Genomic DNA, 21757 nt, shown 5'->3' on the forward strand with positions numbered 1-21757 from the left:
TCCCACTGACAAAGTCACATTTCTTCCCAATTCTGCTACAGGGTCTGAACAACAACTGAACCTCTTGACCCTTTTTCTGAAAGCTATTAAGGCTAGAGTTGCTTCTGCATGATTGGCCGATTTGCACAAACAAGCACGTGCGCCTACTAAAGTTGCCACTGACAATATGACCCGCTAAAAGAGACTACAAACTTGAGAAACACAGACTGATGTAGGAATCTTTCATTTACTCCTATAAAACTTTTATTCGATACCGGTTTATATACATGGGAAACTTTATTACTGGTTGAAAACAATTCATCCACAAATACATTGATGTCAAAAGTTTTTCGTCTCGCTCGGCTGCACAAGTGTTCGCACACTTGCAAAACGAAAATACACTCCCATAGAGGCGGTGACCATCTGATCGCTGCTCTGCAAAAAATAGCTAGCGAGCGATCAACTCGGAATGAGGGCCAATGTACCGAAACACTGCTGCGCTTTGCTGCGGCTATGTGGCTTTACAGGTGAGGAGCTCCAGCTCCCAAAGATTATACAACCCTGTCACCGAAAATGACATCTCTGCTCTGTGTAGGGTCTTTTGGAGGCACTTGATGAAAGCAATATTACTGTGTACTGCCCAAGGTGCAGAAGACGGGACAATAGATCGGCCACAAATCTTCAATGCGGAAATGGTCCAAATCTAGAGCTCCATAGTAAGAGAGACCAGAACCCTAAAAGCGCGGAGCTCCGTAGTCATCCGGCATCCTCTCAATATTATACCTACGGGAGAGACAATACCAATATTAGGCCACTGGGGAAGCCCCACAATATACTTGGGAACCGTTGGCCAAGGGAGGGAACCTGGTTATTACCTGTGGTTTGAAATGTACATGATAGGAACGCCAGGAATCTTTCGGATTCTCCTTTTCAGGTCTCGGTCCACTGTGGCCACAATGTAGCATTTGTGCTGTTGAAACGACATGGAGAAAGTCAGAGAACGCCGTGGTGTCATTCTTTTTACAGGTCCATGAAGGTCATCCAGTTATGCATAACAGCCTACTGCCATGTTTATCCCCCCTCCACCTAGTACTATGGGGGTCATTCCGACCCGATCTCTCGCTGCAGTTTATTGCAGCGATCGGGTCGGAACTGTGCATGCACCGGTGCCCGCATGGCAGTCGTTGCTGTCTAGAGATTGCCTCTGAGACAGAGGCGGTCGCTGGACGGGAGAAGGCTGAATGGCGGCGTTAAGACGCCGTTTAGGAGGCGCGGTCCGGCCAACGCAGGCGTGGCCGGACCGTTTGGGGGGGAGGGGGGCATGCCGCGGCGGCTGCGTGACGTCTCGCGCAGACGCTGCAGCAGCGACTAACAACTCCCGGCCAGCCGCAAGAGCTGTGCTGGCCGGGAGTTACTCCTGAAATACAAAAGCATCGCCGCTGTGCGATGCTTTTGTATTTGTGTGAGGGAGGGGCGGCACTGACATGCGGGGCGGACTAGCCCTGTGCTGGGCGTCCCCCCGCATGTCAGGGAAGATGATCGTAGCTGTGCTACATTTAGCGCAGCTATGATCAACTCGGAATGACCCTCTAAGTCACAAACATGTTCACAGACTCTACAGTCAGACACACAACGTAACATTAACCTGTTACTTACCTGAGTAACTCTCTGGACGAGACAGTCATCTGCATAGGTTCCCTTGTGAGTGCACGGCAGTCTCTCAAATGTTGGGTCCTTGGCGATCCTACGAGAGACACAATTATCACGATGTACACAGAGAAGTATGTAAGCGGTGCCCACATACTGCATTACACAAGCAAGGAGCACAGCCGCACACTTCTGTGCCACCGTGCCGTACCTAAGACATTCTTTTTATGTTCCATTTTTTTTCGCCTCTGTGTTTTGCAGCTAGAACTATATATCACTCACCGAGCGTGAGAAAGGAGATGGGTTTTCTCGTTGTGGTGGAAGCTGGCAGTCAGAAGAGGTCTGCCAACATAACACCCAAGTTCAGCCTGAACTGGGCAGTCTGGTTCCTGCGACCTTGTAGCACAGTCAGCAAGTTTCTACTCGTCGCCGCTACAGGGAGTAGCGAATCCATGCAATGGACATAGGGATTGGTCTGTGCTTCCGGGGCTCAGCGCCATATGTACTAAGCAGCGCGGACAGCCCTTACAGGAAGTCCAACAGCATGCTGGCGCAGTGCTGGAAACCCTGCCGGCAGACGCCCAGAGTGGGAATAGAATCTGTGGCGACCTCAGAACGCCAGGATACCGCTCGCCGTTCTCCCCTACCCAACCCGATCAGACAACCAGACCCATCCTTCTTTTGGGACTATCAGCCGCTGCATTCCCGGCAGATGCACGGACCTCTCACTTACCTGAGAGCTACTCTGTATTTTTGTCCCAGTTTCTCCAGCTCCGCCATGACGCAGTCGGTGATACATGGAACACCTGCCATATGGTAACAGAAGAATAGAATCAGAAACACGCAGAGATCCCGCAGCGAACACGCTAGGTACATAAGAGGGGATACTTACACTTGGCATAGAGACAATCCATCATGGACTGTACAATATCCAGCTTGGCTTTGATAGAGAAGTTAATGAAGTTCGTATCCACCAGGACATAGTAAGGGGGACCCAGATTAGTGTTATATTGGAAGAAGAGGCAGGATGGAACCTGGGGACTAACAAGAGAGCGGCTGTCAATCATTTTGTTGTCAAAAGGACATAACAGTAAAAACAATGGGGAAAAAAAGTCAAAAGACAACATGAAAACAGAACCAGCGGCTGAAACCACAGAAAAAGCTAAAACATACAGCATGCTTATGTTCAGATTAGTTAAGTCTTACTGTAACCCTGTCCCACCCCATCTCAAATGACCAGTTACTGTATATATCTTTATATTGTCACAACGTATTCTATCCAATGCAAATTTGACACCGAATCCACTAAAAACTGAATATCTGAATTAGTCCAAAGTGGCCCCAAGTGGGATCCTGAGCGTCTTCTATTTGCTGGGGCTCTTGAATCACCTGTCACTACGCCTCTCACCCCAGAACGAGAACCACTAGAGGCGAACTTTCATGGACAACAAACTGCCTTCTGATAGAGTGGGTCTGCATGGGCAAGGAGAGTGCAGAAAATACCGCTGGACTCTCTACCCACCACGCAGATTCCAGTAACACGCTGTCAGGTCAGACACCTTTGGGACCTGGCTTTCACTTTACAGGATAGTCCCAGTAGTTAGACCAATTTCGCAGAGCACCCGTCATCCACAAAGAGCAGCAGGAAGGATACAGAGGGACCTTATGAAGAGAGCAGGGTGGGGTGACAATGTCAGGAGAGGAATACGGAGGGACCTCATGAAGAGAGTAGGTCAGGGGGCTCATGCCAGGGGAGGAACACAGAGGGACCTCATGAAGAGAGCAGGGATGGGGGCTCATGTCAGGGGAGGAATACAGAGGGACCTCATGAAGAGAGCAGGACGGGGGCTCATGTCAGGGGAGGAATACAGAGGGACCTCATGAAGAGAGCAGGTCAGGGGGCTCATGTCAGGGTAGGAATAGAGGGACCTCATGAAGAGAGCAGGACGGGGGCTCATGTCAGGGGAGGAATACAGAGGGACCTCATGAAGAGAGTAGGTCAGGGGGCTCATGTCAGGGGAGGAACACAGAGGGACCTCATGAAGAGAGCAGGACGGGGGCTCATGTCAGGGGAGGAATACAGAGGGACCTCATGAAGAGAGCAGGACGGGGGCTCATGTCAGGGGAGGAATACAGAGGGACCTCATGAAGAGAGCAGGTCAGGGGGCTCATGTCAGGGTAGGAATACAGAGGGACCTCATGAAGAGAGCAGGACGGGGGCTCATGTCAGGGTAGGAATACAGAGGGACCTCATGAAGAGCAGGTCAGGGGGCTCATGTCAGTGGAGGAATACAGAGGGACCTCATGAAGAGAGCAGGTCAGGGGGCTCATGTCAGGGGAGGAATACAGAGGGACCTCATGAAGAGAGCAGGGCTGGGGGCTCATGTCTGGGGAGGAATACAGAGGGACCTCATGAAGAGAGCAGGGCTGGGGGCTCATGTCAGGGGAGGAATACAGAGGGACCTCATGAAGAGAGCAGGTCAGGGGGCTCATGTCAGGGGAGGAATACAGAGGGACCTCATGAAGAGAGCAGGACGGGGGCTCATGTCAGGGGAGGAATACAGAGGGACCTCATGAAGAGAGCAGGTCAGGGGGCTCATGTCAGGGTAGGAATACAGAGGGACCTCATGAAGAGAGCAGGACGGGGGCTCATGTCAGGGTAGGAATACAGATGGGCCTCATGAAGAGAGCAGGTCAGGGGGCTCATGTCAGGGGAGGAATACAGAGGGACCTCATGAAGAGAGCAGGTCAGGGGGCTCATGTCAGGGGAGGAATACAGAGGGACCTCATGAAGAGAGCAGGGCTGGGGGCTCATGTCAGGGTAGGAATACAGAGGGGCCTCATGAAGAGAGCAGGTCAGGGGGCTCATGTCAGGGGAGGAATACAGAGGGACCTCATGAAGAGAGCAGGTCAGGGGGCTCATGTCAGGGGAGGAATACAGAGGGACCTCATGAAGAGAGCAGGGATGGGGGCTCATGTCAGGGGAGGAATACAGAGGGACCTCATGAAGAGAGCAGGACGGGGGCTCATGTCAGGGTAGGAATACAGAGGGACCTCATGAAGAGAGCAGGTCAGGGGGCTCATGTCAGGGGAGGAATACAGAGGGACCTCATGAAGAGAGCAGGACGGGGGCTCATGTCTGGGGAGGAATACAGAGGGACCTCATGAAGAGAGCAGGTCAGGGGGCTCATGTCAGGGGAGGAATACAGAGGGACCTCATGAAGAGAGCAGGTCAGGGGGCTCATGTCTGGGGAGGAATACAGAGGGACCTCATGATGAGAGCAGGTCAGGGGGCTCATGTCGGGGGAGGAATACAGAGGGACCTCATGATGAGAGCAGGTCAGGGGGCTCATGTCAGGGGAGGAATACAGAGGGACCTCATGGAGAAAGTTGGGCTCATGACTGGGGGAGGCATTACTCGTTAGAATAAGCAAACCGTCTGCTGGATGATAATTAGCTAATAAAGGGTTCTCTGTCCAGGACGCATTTAATTTACCAACTGCCGGGATTCCAACGGACAGGATACTGATGCTGGAATCCCGACAGCCAAGAAATCTGCCGGCCGGAATCCCAGTGCAACAGGGCTTTTTCCACTCACAAGTGTCCACACACCCACAGGGCGGGAATAGATCCTGTGGCGAGCGCAGCGAGCCACCAATCCCGCAAGGGGACTCTTAGCGCTCGCCCCGCTCCCGGCATTCTGGTGGGCGGGATGCCGCTGTCTGGATTTTGAAAGCCAGCAAACCGCCCGCTGGTAATCCATACCGAACCCCTCTGTCCACACAAAGAATACATTTTGGGTGTTATACAGATATTGCCAGAAAATAAAACTTACACTTCTCTCTCTTTTATGGCACTCAGATCTTTCTCCTTCTTCTGCTGAGTCTTCGCCCGATCGCTCTCTTTACTAGAGAAAAAGAGGAATGAGCACGAGACACACAGTGTATATTCATAGTGTATATTTATAGCCCCTGGTGCCCACAATTACCCCACTCACATGCGCTGATCATTGAGGCTAATCCGCTTTTTCATCACGGCATATTTCCTAGTTTTCTTTTGCTTCCCCTGAAAACAAAAAGTAGTTTATAGATGTAACCGGAAAAGAGATAAACCCCTACGTCCCTCACAGGGACACACCGCAGCCTCCGTGTAGGGTGTGGATCTGACAATAAACCATAGCCGAAACTGTGACTGCACTGAACAGACAGAGAGGACTGCAAAGTTTTACCACTCGCCAAGTAGAGAAAAAACAATGACTGAAGTGAGAAACTGCGTCTCCTGAGACACAAGAAACAGATCTGTACCCCAAAAGTGGCAATTACCGCATTACCCCCAAATCCCATGCAAACAAGACTAAATAGCATACCCCAATCACCAGAAACTTAGAACTCCCCCAGATAAGGCGACAATTGCCAGACACCTGTTATTTCCCCAGAGTGACCGCAACGTCCAGACACCTGTGACCCCTCCTATGCAATATCCCGAGACCTGTGACCTCTGCCACACAACGTGCCCCCAATATCCTGACACGCGTTACCCCCTCCCCCATATAGGGTGACACCAATATTCTGACACCTGAGACCCCTCCCCAAATAGGGTGAGCTCAATGTCCAGACACCTATGACCCCTCCTATGCAATGTAACTTCAATATCCCGAGACCTGTGACCTCTGCCATACAGCGTGCCCCCAATATCCTGACACGCGTTACCCCCTCCCCCCATATAGGGTGCCCCCAATATCCTGACACCAGTGACATCCCCATACAGGGTGCCCCCAATACCCAGGAGTCTGTCCCAGGCAGCACATACCGAGCTCTGAGCCCTTCTCCTGTGGATAATGATGCCCCCTTCCCCCCACAGCGGGCACCATCCCTCCGTACCATGCTGCTGCTGCTGCTGCTGCTGCTGCTGCTGTGTCCCGTCGCACGACTACTACGTCATCGCCAACCTCCCGTAGAGCTTCTCCCTGCCGGTTACCATAGTAACGACAGATTGGCACCTCGTTCCGGAAATCCCGCCCACATAACCGGAACCGGCTCTCTCTGTCATCTGACGTCGGGAACCAAAACAAACAGGGGAGGGAGTCGGTGACCTTTCACCCCTGCATGACACCTCAGAGGTGAGAGGGGAAATTGTGCGTAGGTGAAAGGATGAGAAGAGGGGCAGAAGGGAAGCAGGCGATGGGGTGAGTGCTGGGGAGAAGGGGGCAAGCGATGGGATGAGTGGGTGTTGGGGAGAAGGGAGCAGGCACTGGGGTGAGTGGGTGTTGGGGAGAAGGGAAGCAGGTGATGGGGTGATTGGGTGCTGGGGAGAAGGGAGCAGGCGATGGGGTGAGTGTGTGTTGGGGAGAAAGGAGCAGGCGATGGGGTGAGTGGGTGTTGGGGAGAAGGGAGCAGGCGATGGGGTGAGTGGGTGTTGGGCAGCAGGCACTGGGGTGAGTGGGTGTTGGGGAGAAGGGAACAGGCGATGGGGTGAGTGGGTGTTGGGGAGCAGGCACTGGGGTGAGTGGGTGTTGAGGAGAAGGGAAGCAGGCGATGGGGTGAGTGGGTGTTGGGGAGGGAGAGATGGGAGCAGGCGATGGGGTGAGTGGGTGTTGGGAAAAAGGGAAGCAGGCGATGAGGTGAGTGGGTGTTGGGGAGAAGGGAGCAGGCACTGGGGTGAGTGGGTGTTGGGGAGAAGGGAAGCAGGTGATGGGGTGATTGGGTGCTGGGGAGAAGGGAGCAGGCGATGGGGTGAGTGTGTGTTGGGGAGAAAGGAGCAGGCGATGGGGTGAGTGGGTGTTGGGGAGAAGGGAGCAGGCGATGGGGTGAGTGGGTGTTGGGCAGCAGGCACTGGGGTGAGTGGGTGTTGGGGAGAAGGGAACAGGCGATGGGGTGAGTGGGTGTTGGGGAGCAGGCACTGGGGTGAGTGGGTGTTGAGGAGAAGGGAAGCAGGTGATGGGGTGAGTGGGTGTTGGGGAGGGAGAGATGGGAACAGGTGATGGGATGAGTGGGTGTTGGGGAGGGAGAGAGGGGAACAGGTGATGGGGTGAGTGGGTGTTGGGGAGGGAGAGAGGGGAACAGATGATGGGGTGAGTGGGTGTTGGGAAGAAGGGAACAGGCGATGGGGTGAGTGGGTGTTGGGGAGGGAGAGATGGGAGCAGGCGATGGGGTGAGTGGGTGTTGGGAAAAAGGGAAGCAGGCGATGAGGTGAGTGGATGTTGGGGAGGGGCAGAAGGGAATCAGGCGATGGGGTGAGTGGGTGTTGGGGAGAAGGGTGCAGGCGATGGGGTGAGTGGGTGTTGGGGAGGGAGAGAGGGGAGCAGGCGATGGGGTGAGTGGGTGTTGGGGAGGGAGAGAGGGGAGCAGGCGATGGGGTGAGTGGGGTTGGGGAGGGGGAAAGGGAAGCAGTCGATTGGGTGAGTGGGTGTTTGGGAGGGGGAAAGGGAAGCAGGCGATGGGGTGAGTGGGTGTTGGGGAGGGGGAAAGGGAAGCAGGCGATGGGGTGAGTGGGTGTTGGGGAGAAGGTAGCAGGCGATGGGGTGAGTGGGTGTTAGGGAGCAGGCAATGGGGTGAGTGGGTGTTGGGGAGGGGGAAAGGGAAGCTGGTGATGGGGTGAGTGGGTGTTTGGGAGAAGGTAGCAGGCGATGGGTTGAGTGGGTGTTGGGGAGCAGGCGATGGGTTGAGTGGGTGTTGGGGAGCAGGCGATGGGTTGAGTGGGTGTTGGGGAGCAGGCGATAGGTTGAGTGGGTGTTGGGGAGCAGGGAGCAGGCGATGGGTTGAGTGGGTGTTGGGGAGCAGGGAGCAGGTGATGGGTTGAGTAGGTGTTGGGGAGAAGGGAGCAGGCACTGGGGTGAGTGGGTGTTGGGGAGAAGGGAAGCAGGTGATGGGGTGAGAGGGGAAATTGTGCGTAGGTGAAAGGATGAGAAGAGGGGCAGAAGGGAAGCAGGCGATGGGGTGAGTGCTGGGGAGAAGGGGGCAAGCGATGGGATGAGTGGGTGTTGGGGAGAAGGGAGCAGGCACTGGGGTGAGTGGGTGTTGGGGAGAAGGGAAGCAGGTGATGGGGTGCTGGGGAGAAGGGAGCAGGCGATGGGGTGAGTGTGTGTTGGGGAGAAAGGAGCAGGCGATGGGGTGAGTGGGTGTTGGGGAGAAGGGAGCAGGCGATGGGGTGAGTGGGTGTTGGGCAGCAGGCACTGGGGTGAGTGAGTGTTGGGGAGAAGGGAACAGGCGATGGGGTGAGTGGGTGTTGGGGAGCAGGCACTGGGGTGAGTGGGTGTTGAGGAGAAGGGAAGCAGGTGATGGGGTGAGTGGGTGTTGGGGAGGGAGAGATGGGAACAGGTGATGGGATGAGTGGGTGTTGGGGAGGGAGAGAGGGGAACAGGTGATGGGGTGAGTGGGTGTTGGGGAGGGAGAGAGGGGAACAGATGATGGGGTGAGTGGGTGTTGGGAAGAAGGGAACAGGCGATGGGGTGAGTGGGTGTTGGGGAGGGAGAGATGGGAGCAGGCGATGGGGTGAGTGGGTGTTGGGAAAAAGGGAAGCAGGCGATGAGGTGAGTGGATGTTGGGGAGGGGCAGAAGGGAATCAGGCGATGGGGTGAGTGGGTGTTGGGGAGAAGGGTGCAGGCGATGGGGTGAGTGGGTGTTGGGGAGGGAGAGAGGGGAGCAGGCGATGGGGTGAGTGGGTGTTGGGGAGGGAGAGAGGGGAGCAGGCGATGGGGTGAGTGGGGTTGGGGAGGGGGAAAGGGAAGCAGTCGATTGGGTGAGTGGGTGTTTGGGAGGGGGAAAGGGAAGCAGGCGATGGGGTGAGTGGGTGTTGGGGAGGGGGAAAGGGAAGCAGTCGATTGGGTGAGTGGGTGTTGGGGAGGGGGAAAGGGAAGCAGGCAATGGGGTGAGTGGGTGTTGGGGAGAAGGTAGCAGGCGATGGGGTGAGTGGGTGTTGGGGAGCAGGGAGCAGGCAATGGGGTGAGTGGGTGTTGGGGAGGGGGAAAGGGAAGCTGGTGATGGGGTGAGTGGGTGTTTGGGAGAAGGTAGCAGGCGATGGGTTGAGTGGGTGTTGGGGAGCAGGCGATGGGTTGAGTGGGTGTTGGGGAGCAGGCGATGGGTTGAGTGGGTGTTGGGGAGCAGGGAGCAGGCGATGGATTGAGTGGGTGTTGGGGAGCAGGGAGCAGGTGATGGGTTGAGTAGGTGTTGGGGAGCAGGGAGCAGGCGATGGGGTGAGTGGGTGTTGGGGAGGAAGAAGGGAGCATTTCTTAGTGCAGTAACACAATAAATGGAGGGGTGAGTAGAGACCAGAATGAAGGTGGGGAGAGATGAATAAGAGCAAAAGGTTGGGGTGGTTGAGTAATGGTTAGAGCAAAGGAAAGGGGTCATAATAAAGACGGAGAGGGTTGAATAAGGGTTAGAGTGCAGGGGGAGGGGTGATTAGAAGTCACAGTAAAGGTTAGGAAGGGTGAATAAGGGTCAGAGGGAGAGTAGGGATATTCCATTGCACTTTATATTTGGGATCAGAGTAAAGTTTGGGAATGGGAGCATAGGCATCGCAATAGAGGTGGGGAGGGAGTCTTCTAGTAATTGACTATCTCTCTGTAGGTTTCCATATCCTTACGTGAGGATGTAGAGGTCTCTCTCAGCAGAAGATAATCTCGGGCTTTTCCAAGACATGTCCAGGTGGAGATGCTATGAAGAAATCACCTTTCGTTCTGCGCACTGATGTTGTACATTATTGGTGAGTACCAGACATTGAGGTCATGAGTCTCTGTAATATGCTCCTTTCCCTTGTGCTGTCCATCTGCACAAAGATGTTTTCCATCCTCACAGAACAGTGTGTGCATGCAATGTCTGTGATTCCTGCTCGGGGGTGGTTTTTATCCCCTGACCAAACACTAAACACAGTGCAGGAAACTGAGACTCTATGATGTGTTCATGACTCAGATTGCTAGCTTCCACGTCACTCCACCCGCTGATGATGGACCTAATTTCCACTTATCAGATTCCCTGGATGACTATTATGTGCATTGTACAGTATGTATGCAGTGGATGCTGATGTTCTCCTTACACCCTGGCACAGGACTCTTTATTGTGACCAAATTCTCACCATCTGCTTGTGTCACCCGCAGGCAGTGTCACGGGCTTGATGTGCGTGCTTTTGATCACCATTAAGTTCCTGTTTGAACTAAGTTCCAGAGTCCTTACCTTCTGGCATCATGACGGGCGGGAACGTGGCACGGAGCGTACCATATACAACTATGTGCGGGGAAAATACCTGGAGCCCCGCTCCTGCCAGGTGTCATGGGACTGGAATGAGCCCTGCGAGGTGGGACAGTCCATGGGATTTCGAGTGCATGTAAGTAGGCTGCAACCTGCGTCCTATGTTCCAGCATTTTTCTTCTGTGTTGTCCTCTCACCTTGTCTTGCTGCTCCGCCCCTCTATACACTCTGTGTTCTCTGCCCAGCTGTCTCCGCTGCCCCTGTCTCTCCTGACGCTGCTGTCTAATGCTTTTGCTTCCCAGTTGTTTTACAGGAATGGACACCCGTTCCCAGTCATGGGGACTGGCGCCCTGCGGATCCGGGTCTCGCACACTGAGCTTTCGCTTGACGTCCCGGTGACTCTGGAGGTTGTGCAGAATCCCCTGAGAAATGTGGTAAAAGTTGCCTTCACAGTACGGAGGTCTGGGAGATATCAGATCAGTGTCAGTGTTGGAGGTCTCAATGTTGGAAATAGCCCTTACTACAAGGTCTTCCACCCAGGTAAGCGGGGAATGTAAAACGAGTAAAGAATAGTTGTTCCTTACTGTGGCTGGGATATCACCGCTTGTCCCTTGTAGGTGTGGTAGTCCCAGCAAAGACGCAGATTGTCGGCCACTTTTCCACACTGGTCCTGACCTGCGGAGAGCAGCATCTGCTGCAGATCGCGCCGCGTGATCAGTATGGCAACCCAGCTTGTGACAGTGTGAGAGGCCTGGAGAGCTACACCTTGAGCCTGAGCGAGGTCAGCAGGATGACTCTATGGAAGGAGGAGCTGGGGAGGGCTCGTGCCATTCTCCTAAATTCCTGTGAATTGACCTCTTTATCTCCCGCTAGCTTGGCGTCGTGGGTATGGCTGACGGCTGCTGCCAGACAACTGTCTGTAATGGGAAACAGAACCGGGTTCTGCTGCACCTCACTCTACTCCAGACGGGATGTTTCCAGGCCACGCTACGTTACCAGGGACAACCTGTCGGCAACGGACACTTCAATATCATTGTTCTGAGTGGTGAGGTTCTCCTCTTGTGTGTAGTGCATGTATCTTCTAGAGATGAGCGGGTTCGGTTTTACTCGGTTCTCAAAAGAGCATCTAATTGGCTCACGGATGTCACGTGTTTTGGATAGCCAATAAGGGTCGGTTTTGAAAACCGAGTAAAACCGAATCCGCTCATCTCAGATGTCCATAGTACAGACCTTGCACCCCTTGTAGCATTCTGTCTCTCTTGGGTCACGGTGTCTTGGAGTCAGACCAGCGCCATCCACAGCAAGGAACGTGGGCTTGAACTCTTCCCTCTTTACCTTTTATTTGTGCCGGGGTTTCCCTGCCATCTCCATCCACGTGAGCTGTCACTTTGTGTCTGTAGATGCTTTCCTGCCATCTCCATCCACGTGAGCTGTCACTTTGTGTCTGTAGATGCTGAGAAGGCGTCTGTGGATACTAATGTGTCGCGATCTGGAGTAGGAGTTTTCTTTGAGGGTTACCTTTACCCTCCTTCAAGTCCGCCAAATGTCTCTGGGCAGCAGAGCCCCTCGTCCCCCAGCCAGAAAGAGGAGGCCTGCTCCTCGCTTAGTGGAAATGCTCCAGAAAGGATGAAGAAACCTAAGAAGGTCTATTTCTACATCTCCCCTAAGGTGAGTAGGCGTTCTTGCTGTGAAGTGATGGGAGCAGCTGCTTAGTCTTGTATCCTGATCTCTGTCATGTCTATTGCAGCAATTGTCAGTAAAAGAGTTTTACTTGCGGATAATTCCCTGGCGTCTCTTCACTTTCCGAGTGTGTCCTGGGACCAAGGTGAGCTGGAGTCTTTCCTCGTTGTTCCTTCTCTGTCCTGCGTGTATTATACCCAACACTGATTGCGCACCTCAGCCCCTTCTGTATAGCACACGGTTATTCTTTAGCTTAGATATAGATATATCTTCGTTCTGTCTCTGACGTATGCCCTGCGCTCTCATCTGTCCTCTACAATTACCCCTCGCTGCCTGCATCTGTCTGTGCTCTATACTTACCACCTGCTGTCTGTCTCTGTCCTATCCTCTGCATTCTCTCATCTGTCTGTACTCTATACTTACCACCTGCTGTCTGTCTCTGTCCTATCCTCTGCACTCTCTCATCTGTCTGTACTCTATACTTACCACCTGCTGTCTGTCTCTGTCCTATCCTCTGCACTCTCTCATCTGTCTGTACTCTATACTTACCCCTGCTGTCTGTCTCTGTCCTATCCTCTGCACTCTCTCATCTGTCTGTACTCTATACTTACCCCCTGCTGCCTGTCTCTGTCCTATCCTCTGCACTCTCTCATCTGTCTGTACTCTATACTTACCACCTGCTGTCTGTCTCTGTCCTATCCTCTGCACTCTCTCATCTGTCTGTACTCTATACTTACCCCTGCTGTCTGTCTCTGTCCTATCCTCTGCACTCTCTCATCTGTCTGTACTCTATACTTACCACCTGCTGTCTGTCTCTGTCCTATCCTCTGCACTCTCTCATCTGTCTGTACTCTATACTTACCTCCTGCTGTCTGTCTCTGTCCTATCCTCTGCACTCTCTCATCTGTCTGTACTCTATACTTACCCCCTGCTGTCTGTCTCTGTCCTATCCTCTGCACTCTCTCATCTGTCTGTACTCTATACTTACCACCTGCTGTCTGTCTCTGTCCTATCCTCTGCACTCTCTCATCTGTCTGTACTCTATACTTACCTCCTGCTGTCTGTCTCTGTCCTATCCTCTGCTCTCTCATCTGTCTGTACTCTATACTTACCTCCTGCTGTCGCTGTCTCTGTTCTACCCTCTGCACTCTCTCATCTGTCTGTACTCTATACTTACCTCCGGCTGTCTGTCTCTGTCCTATCCTCTGCACTCTCATCTGTCTGTACTCCATACTTACCTCCTGCTGTCTGTCTCTGTTCTACTCTCTGCACTCTCTCATCTGTCTGTACTCTATACTTACCCCCTGCTGTCTGTCTCTGTCCTATCCTCTGCACTCTCTCATCTGTCTGTACTCTATACTTACCTCCTGCTGTCTGTCTCTGTTCTACCCTCTGCACTCTCATCTGTCTGTACTCTATACTTACCCCCTGCTGTCTGTCTCTGTCCTATCCGCTGCACTCTCTCATCTGTCTGTACTCTATACTTACCTCCTGCTGTCTGTCTCTGTTCTACCCTCTGCACTCTCATCTGTCTGTACTCTATACTTACCCCCTGCTGTCTGTCTCTGTCCTATCCTCTGCACTCTCTCATCTGTCTGTACTCTAAACTTACCTCCTGCTGTCTGTCTCTGTTCTACCCTCTGCACTCTCATCTGTCTGTACTCTATACTTACCTCCTGCTGTCTGTCTCTGTTCTACTCTCTGCACTCTCTCATCTGTCTGTACTCTATACTTACCCCTGCTGTCTGTCTCTGTCCTATCTGCACTCTCTCATCTGTCTGTACTCTATACTTACCCCCTGCTGTCTGTCTCTGTTCTACCCTCTGCACTCTCGCATCTGTCTGTACTCTATACTTACCCCCTGCTGTCTCTCTGACCTATCCTCTGCACTCTCTCATCTGTCAGTACTCTATACTTACCCCATGCTGCCTGTCTCTGCACTCTCTCATCTGTCTGTACTCTGCACTTACCCCTTGCTGCCTGTCTGTCCTACCATTGTACTCTGCACTTACCCCATGCTGCCTGTCTGTCCTACCATTGTACTCTGCACTTACCCCATGCTGCCTGTCTGTCCTACCAATGTACTCTGCACTTACCCCATGCTGCCTGTCTGTCCTACCAATGTACTCTGCACTTACCCCATACTGCCTGTCTGTCCTACCAATGTACTCTGCACTTACCCCATGCTGCCTGTCTGTCCTACTAATGTACTCTGCACTTACCCCATGCTGCCTGTCTGTCCTACCAATGTACTCTGCACTTACCCCATGCTGCCTGTCTTTCCTACCAATGTACTCTGCACTTACCCCTTGCTGCCTGTCTCTCTTACCAGTAGCACCCCACACACTGACACACCTCCCCCATTTGGTGGGCTGCACTCTCCAGTAATGCTGTGAACATTCCATGGACAACCCTCCAGCCAGTCTCTTCTATCAGTAATTGTGTCTCCAATCTTTCCTGCAGTTCCTGTACCTCCCTCCAGACCCCCTGCATGGACTGCTCTCCTTACAGGTGGACGATGGCCTGCAGCCTCCTATAGAGATCAGCTGCAAAGACCGGAACATTATGGCTGCAACATTTACCCGTTTCCTGCACCTGAATATTGGTAAGAAAATATTGTATGCGTCGTGCATATATCCGTCACATCCATGCTACATAATAACTCGTACCCCCTACACTAGGGGTCTCAACATGCGGGATCAGGGGGTGTGGCTACTGCACACCGGAGACGCCTGTCTCCGCAGCGTGTGCCATTGTACATGAAATGGGATTGGCTGTAGAACGGTGTTAAAAAATGTGGACGGATTAGGAAGAACACATAAACTGTGTATATGGTACAGCGTGATTATAGTGATGGGTGTCACGGTCACTTCCTTTCCCAGGTGGATCTGAGATGTTCCAGGATAAAGTCACGTTCTTCCAGAAGGAGCTGAAACTCATTCATTGCAAGAAAAACCGCAGCAAAATAACCCTGAGAGTGAGCAGACACTCGCTACTGGAGAGTGTGAGTAGTAAGCGAGCCAGGACGGTCTTAAACAGTACTGGTCACTGCTCTCGTGCTGTGATAAATACTTAGTAGTACAAGTATTCCGTACAATGTACAATGCATTCACTATTTTCCGGAAAATTCCACACACACCTCATCTCTACATTAATAGATTTATCTTACATGATACATAGTATTTTCCAGTTCCCCGTAACTGATTAAGAGGATCTACCGGTTCCCTGTCACTGATACAAAGGATCTACCAGTTCCCTATAATTGATACCAATGATCTACCGGTTTCCTGTAACTGATACAGAGGAGCTACCGGTTCCCTGTTACTGATATAAAGGATCTACCGGTTGTCTGTAACTAACTGATCAAGAGGATCTACCGGTTCCCGGTCACTGATACAAAGGATCTACCAGTTCTCTATAATTGATATAGATGATCTACCAGTTCCCTATAATTGATATAGATGATCTATCGGTTCCCTGTCACTGATATAAAGGATCTACCGGTTCTCTGTCACTGATACAAAGGATTTGCCGGTTCCCTATAATTGATACCAATGATCTACCGGTTTCCTGTAACTGATACAGAGGAGCTACCGGTTCTCTGTAACTGATGCAGAGGAGCTACTGGTTTCCTGTAACTGATACAGAGGAGCTACTGGTTTCCTGTAACTGATACAGAGGAGCTACCGGTTCCCTGTAACTGATACAGAGGAGCTACCGGTTCTCTGTAACTGATGCAGAGGAGCTACCGGTTTCCTGTAACTGGTATAGAGGAGCTACCGGTTTCCTGTAACTGATGCAGAGGAGCTACCGGTTTCCTGTAACTGATACAGAGGAGCTACCGGTTTCCTGTAACTGATACAGAGGAGCTACCGGTTTCCTGTCACTGATACAGAGGAGCTACGGTTCCCTGTAACTGATGCAGAGGAGCTACCGGTTTCCTGTAACTGATGCAGAGGATCTCCGTTTCCCTTTAACTGATAAAGAGGGTCTACCGGATTTCTGAAACATATTCAGTGGATCTACTGCCTCTTTATAACTGATACATGGCATCTACCTGTTCCCTGTAACTGATGCAGAGGACCTACCTGTCACTTGTAACTGATGCAGAGGGTCTGCATCTTATTTATCTGGGAGACTTTCCCCAGTTATTGATTTAATTCCCAGAAATACACATTATCTCCACTTTTCTTACAGTCACTAAGAGCAACAAGGAACTTTTCTGCCTCGGACTGGAGCAAAAACTTTGAAGTGATTTTTCAAGATGAAGAAGGTAAGGGCTGGCGCGTGTGAGAAGTGAATGTTATGAAGCGGAATGCGTTGGATAGACGTCGCTGGGATCCCGGCAGTCAGCATACGACGCCGGGATCCCGGCCGCCAGAATACAGGCAGGGGGCGAGCGCAATCTGGACAGATACCGAGTGGCTGCAGAGCGTTGCACACACAGATACCGGGCAGCTGCAGCAAGTTGCGCATACATACCGGGCGGCTGTAGCGTGTTGCACACAGATGGCTTCAGCTCGTTACACAGGAACCGGACGGCTTTGGGGGGTCATTCTGACCCGTTCGCTCGCTGCTTTTTGTCGAAGCCGAGCGAACGGGTCCCTACTGCGCATGCGCCGTAGTGCGCCGGGGCATGCCAGACGGCCGAAGGCCGTAGCAGGGCTGCGATCGCCTCTGCCTGATTGACAGGCAGAGGCGATCGCTGGGCGGGAGGGGCGGAATGGCGGCTTTTCGTGGGAGAAGTCTGGCCAACGCAGGCGTGGCCGGACCAAATGGGGGGCGGGCCGCAGCGGCTGCGTGATGTCACACGCAGCCGCTGCGGGCCGGGGAGCGATGAGTAGCTCCCGGCCAGCACGCTAAAGCTGCGCTGGCCGGGAGCTGCTCTTGAAGTGCAAAGGTATCGCCGCTGTGTGATGCCTTTGCACTTCTGCGGGGGGGCCGGCACTGACATGCGGGGCGGGATAGCCCTGTGCTGGGCGTCCCCCCGCATGTCAGGTAAGATGATCGTAGCTGTGCTAAACAATCAACTCTGAATGACCCCCTTGGAGCGATGCACACAGGTAGCGGCCAGCTTCTGCCTGTCACACATAGATACCTGTCTGCTTTCATTCTAAATTACAGTGCAGAATGTTCCCCCATCCAACTCAGAATCTCTGCACTCTTTTTAATTTGACCCCGAAGAGTGCAACGTGGTTTTCACTGGGTGCAAGTGTGTTCTCGCCTTCTCCTAACTTTAAATGAGACCCAAAGTATTAGTATAGAGTGATCAGTATTAGTATAGAGTGATCAGTATTAGTATAGAGTGATCAGTATTAGTATAGAGTGGCCGGCTCATGTATTGTGTGGCAGCTGCTACATGTTATAGGTAATGAAGGTGGGACCCCGCCGAGAGATACACTAGTTATACACACCTAGGGGCCTGATTCAGATCTGATCACTGGGCAGATAGTCGCCGCCTACAGGGGGAGTATTCTTTCACTGTGCAAGTGTGCGATCGCATGTGTAGCAGAGCTGTACAAACAGATTTTGTGCAGTGTGTGCGCAGCCCAGGACTTACTCTTCCTGTGCGATGAGAGCAGGCTGATCGGGGCCGGAGCGGACGTCAGACACCCTCCCTGAAAACGCTTGATGCCGCCTGCGTTTTTCCGGACACTCCCTGTAAACTGTTGGTTGCCACCCACAAATGGCCTCTTCCTGTCAATCTCCTGGCGAGCGCCCGTGCAAATGGATTCTGCGCACCATCTCGTCGCAGGGCGCCGATGCCTGTTGCAGCTGTGTGACACGCCAGTGCGCTGTATACGCATGCGCAGTTCGGATCTGATCGACCAGATCTGAATTACCCCCTAGGTGGGCGGGTGCGGGGACAAGGAAAGGGCATCAGTGCTGAGCAGACGTCATATCATAATGTATATTACAGTACAATGTGTCAAATAAACAGGAGGCTTATTTTCTGATGAGAAAATACAGAACGATCCTCAGCTTTATTTCCAATATTCTATTATATAATGACAAGTGATTGTTGCTGTGATTATGTCTCCTGTATTCTTCTCCTGTATTTTGTGTAGCCAGTCACTGATGCACCTTTTCATATGTTTGATAAAATGTTTGATATTCAGCCTACACTCATGTATATCCCAGTGTCTGCTACGGTCAGCCTGCACTCATGTATATCCCAGTGTCTGCTACGGTCAGCCTGCACTCATGTATATCCCAGTGTCTGCTACGGTCAGCCTGCACTCATGTATATCCCAGTGTCTGCTACGGTCAGCTTGCACTCATGTATATCCCAGTGTCTGCTACGGTCAGCTTGCACTCATGTATATCCCAGTGTCTGCTACGGTCAGCCTGCACTCATGTATATCCCAGTGTCTGCTACGGTCAGCCTGCACTCATGTATATCCCAGTGTCTGCTACGGTCAGCCTGCACTCATGTATATCCCAGTGTCTGCTACGGTCAGCCTGCACTCATGTATATCCCAGTGTCTGCTACGGTCAGCCTGCACTCATGTATATCCCAGTGTCTGCTACGGTCAGCCTGCACTCATGTATATCCCAGTGTCTGCTACGGTCAGCCTGCACTCATGTATATATCCCAGTGTCTGCTACGGTCAGCCTGCACTCATGTATATCCCAGTGTCTGCTACGGTCAGCCTGCACTCATGTATATCCCAGTGTCTGCTACGGTCAGCCTGCACTCATGTATATCCCAGTGTCTGCTACGGTCAGCCTGCACTCATGTATATCCCAGTGTCTGCTACGGTCAGCCTGCACTCATGTATATCCCAGTGTCTGCTACGGTCAGCTTGCACTCGTATGTGTCGCAGTGTCTGCTACGGTCAGCTTGCACTCGTATGTGTCGCAGTGTCTGCTACGGTCAGCTTGCACTCGTATGTGTCGCAGTGTCTGCTACGGTCAGCTTGCACCCGTATGTGTCGCAGTGTCTGCTACGGCCAGCTTGCACTCGTATGTGTCGCAGTGTCTGCTACGGTCAGCTTGCACTCGTATGTGTCGCAGTGTCTGTTACGGTCAGCCTGCACTCATATTAGAGATGAACAAGTTCGGTTTTACTCGGATTTACTCTAATCTCCTTATTGGCTCTCACATGTCACGTGGTTTGGTTAGCCAATAAGAAAAATCCGGAAAATCTGATTTTGCGATAATTCTGGCGTTAAGAACTGAGTAAATCCGAACCTGCTCATCTCTAACTCATATACGTCGCAGTGTCAGCTATGGTCAGCCTGCACTCGTACGTGACGCAGTGTCTATTACGGTCAGCCTGCACTCATACGCAACACAGTGTCCGCTATGGTAAGCCAGCACTCATACCCTACACAGTGTCAGCTATGGTAAGCCAGCACTCGTACGTGACGCAGTGTCAGCTATGGTCCGCCAGCACTCATGCACTTTGCCGTCGGCTATTGTGTTCTCTCTGCAGCTCTGGACTGGGGTGGGCCACGCAGAGAATGGTTTGAACTGATCTGTAAAGTTTTATTTGACACAAGCAACAAACTCTTCACTCGTTTCGGTGACTCCAACCAGGGCCTGGTGAGTGAACTGCGGAGTATTCCTGTTCCCTCGTCTTCTTTCCAATCTCCCCACTGCACAGTACATCCTCTGTGTCGTGTCTTTTAATGGAAGGGTTGCAACCAGATAAGTTTCCCTTTAAAGCATAACTGCCTTCAAAAAATGAATGTGTTACAGTAAATGCTGGTTCATTGCAGGCTACTGGAATAATTCTTATTACTGGAAATATAATATCTGCCTGAAATCAGCAGCTCACAAATGCACCTTTTCTTAGCAGCCTCTGTAAACATAAGAACAATCTCTGCAGCCACCAGCTCCTTTCCATGGTTTCATAGGTTGTTAAGGACTGAAACTATTTATCAACATTGCTGTCATTTAGAAGCAACCATGTGTTTCTGAGTTTTAATCTGCCAATTTCAGGCTGAAGTCCTATTCCAAGAATCAAAACTTACACTACATTGTAGCATGCAGCATAATGATTTGAAGTAAAGCAACATCATTTTTGGCAGTGCCGTTCCCCTTTTAGTTCTTTAATGATATTAGATTCTCCGTTTTCTTCTTCCTGTCTTTTTCCGGTTATTTCGATATATTTAGTCTTCTCTCCATATTATCACTAGAGGTCTCCCTGTAAGTCAGATGCTCGTTCTCCTAATTGTTGTCTTTGTCATTCACAATCTTACTCAGAATGTGCCTCCTGTTATAGGTACACCCTAACCCAAGCCGCCCGGCCTGGTTACGACTGAAGCTGTATGAGTTTGCAGGCAGGGTGGTGGGCAAGTGTCTGTTTGAATCTTCTCAGGGAGGTGGCTATGAACAGCTGGTGAGAGCCAGGTTCACACGATCCTTTCTGGCACAGATCATTGGACTTCGCATGCACTATAAGGTACCCTAAGAGCCACAATCCTGGTAAGGGAGATACACGGCTGCAATGACATTTAGTTTGTCACTATAATATTGTACAATTCTACAGACAGGTGTCCTCTAGCATGTAAGGAAACCACACAGGCACCAACGTCTGCAGCATCATGGTCTCTAGGAGGACTGAACACTGTATCATAGAGACTGTTATCTCGGTGTCTCGTATCTTCCTGCCATTGTCTGCACCTTGTGTGGCCAGACTTCAGCTAGGGTGTAGTGATCAGCTCTTCCCCTTTTACTGCTGACAGTCCTTTATCTACCAGGAAGATAATAATTTGCTGCAGTACCCAATGGTTTCCTGTAGTTCTAGAGCCTTACCATTAAATCGTAATGTCAGACATGTTCCCATTGTTTTATATTTTCTTTCTTTTCTCTCCAACATTCAAATGATATTTTTCGTTATTCTGTATCTCTCTTTCCTGATCTGTACCTCGCTCTCTCCTGTTCTGTACCCCTCTCTCTGCTCTCTCCTCTGCAGTCTATAACCTCGCTTTCTCACTCCTCTCCTCCTGTTCTGTATCTCTGTGGCCGCCTGTTCTGTACACCTCTCTTTATCTCCTCTACAGTCTATACCTCGCTCACTCGTCCCTCCTGTTCTGTACCTCTAGTCTATAACCTAGCTCGCTCTCTCCTCTCCTCCTGTTTTGTATCTCTATCTCTCTGTCGCCTCCTGTTCTGTACACCTCTCTCCTCCTGTTCTGTATCTCACCTCTCTCTCTCTCTCTCTCTCTCTCTCTCTCTCATGTTCTGTACCTCTCTTCTACAGTCTATAGCCTCGCTCTCTCACTCATCTCATACTGTTCTGTATCTCTATCTCTCTG

The 21757-nt window shown here is 51.8% G+C and overlaps 2 protein-coding genes across 5 annotated transcripts in view; one reads left to right on the top strand and one right to left on the bottom strand.

The window, feature by feature from the left end:
* Positions 1 to 207: 207 nt before the first annotated feature.
* FCF1 (FCF1 rRNA-processing protein) lies at positions 208 to 6595 on the bottom strand. Of its 2 annotated transcripts, none has more exons than XM_063948316.1 (8): positions 6507 to 6595; positions 5624 to 5691; positions 5462 to 5533; positions 2519 to 2667; positions 2360 to 2432; positions 1636 to 1723; positions 855 to 949; positions 208 to 762 (listed from the first exon to the last, which is right to left on the bottom strand). In XM_063948316.1, the coding sequence occupies exons 1-8, from the start codon at positions 6507 to 6509 to the stop codon at positions 714 to 716; spliced, it is 597 nt and encodes a 198-aa protein (XP_063804386.1). In that variant the 5' UTR covers positions 6510 to 6595; the 3' UTR covers positions 208 to 713. The 2 variants fall into 2 exon arrangements, with proteins under 2 accessions (XP_063804386.1, XP_063804387.1); XM_063948317.1 differs by having other exon boundaries at positions 6436 to 6514.
* Positions 6596 to 6618: 23 nt separating this feature from the next.
* Positions 6619 to 21757, top strand: part of AREL1 (apoptosis resistant E3 ubiquitin protein ligase 1) — a 30628-nt gene continuing 15489 nt past the window's right edge. The window contains exons 1-13 of one of the 3 annotated variants that reach the window (XM_063948312.1): positions 6619 to 6745; positions 10194 to 10329; positions 10721 to 10947; positions 11114 to 11351; positions 11429 to 11592; positions 11685 to 11856; positions 12262 to 12479; positions 12559 to 12636; positions 14955 to 15096; positions 15374 to 15495; positions 16689 to 16764; positions 19930 to 20039; positions 20722 to 20901. In XM_063948312.1, the coding sequence (XP_063804382.1) occupies positions 10314 to 10329; positions 10721 to 10947; positions 11114 to 11351; positions 11429 to 11592; positions 11685 to 11856; positions 12262 to 12479; positions 12559 to 12636; positions 14955 to 15096; positions 15374 to 15495; positions 16689 to 16764; positions 19930 to 20039; positions 20722 to 20901 (1743 nt within the window). In that variant the 5' untranslated portion in view covers positions 6619 to 6745; positions 10194 to 10313. Of the gene's footprint in view, positions 6746 to 8494; positions 8562 to 9386; positions 9407 to 10193; positions 10330 to 10720; positions 10948 to 11113; positions 11352 to 11428; positions 11593 to 11684; positions 11857 to 12261; positions 12480 to 12558; positions 12637 to 14954; positions 15097 to 15373; positions 15496 to 16688; positions 16765 to 19929; positions 20040 to 20721; positions 20902 to 21757 lie in introns of those variants that run through there. The other 2 variants (XM_063948314.1, XM_063948315.1) reach the window with 2 other exon arrangements.

Source organism: Pseudophryne corroboree, chromosome 12, assembly GCF_028390025.1.
Source record: "Pseudophryne corroboree isolate aPseCor3 chromosome 12, aPseCor3.hap2, whole genome shotgun sequence".
Classification (NCBI taxonomy): domain Eukaryota; kingdom Metazoa; phylum Chordata; class Amphibia; order Anura; family Myobatrachidae; genus Pseudophryne; species Pseudophryne corroboree.

What these genes read in the sequence shown, in the direction of transcription:
- FCF1 (XM_063948316.1), bottom strand. An exon ending in GGATTGTCTCTATGCCAAGT is followed by an intron (nt 2,433 to 2,518) that starts GTAAGTATCCCC and finishes ACCATATGGCAG; the next exon opens with GTGTTCCATGTATCACCGAC. An exon ending in TCGTCCAGAGAGTTACTCAG is followed by an intron (nt 950 to 1,635) that starts GTAAGTAACAGG and finishes TCGTTTCAACAG; the next exon opens with CACAAATGCTACATTGTGGC.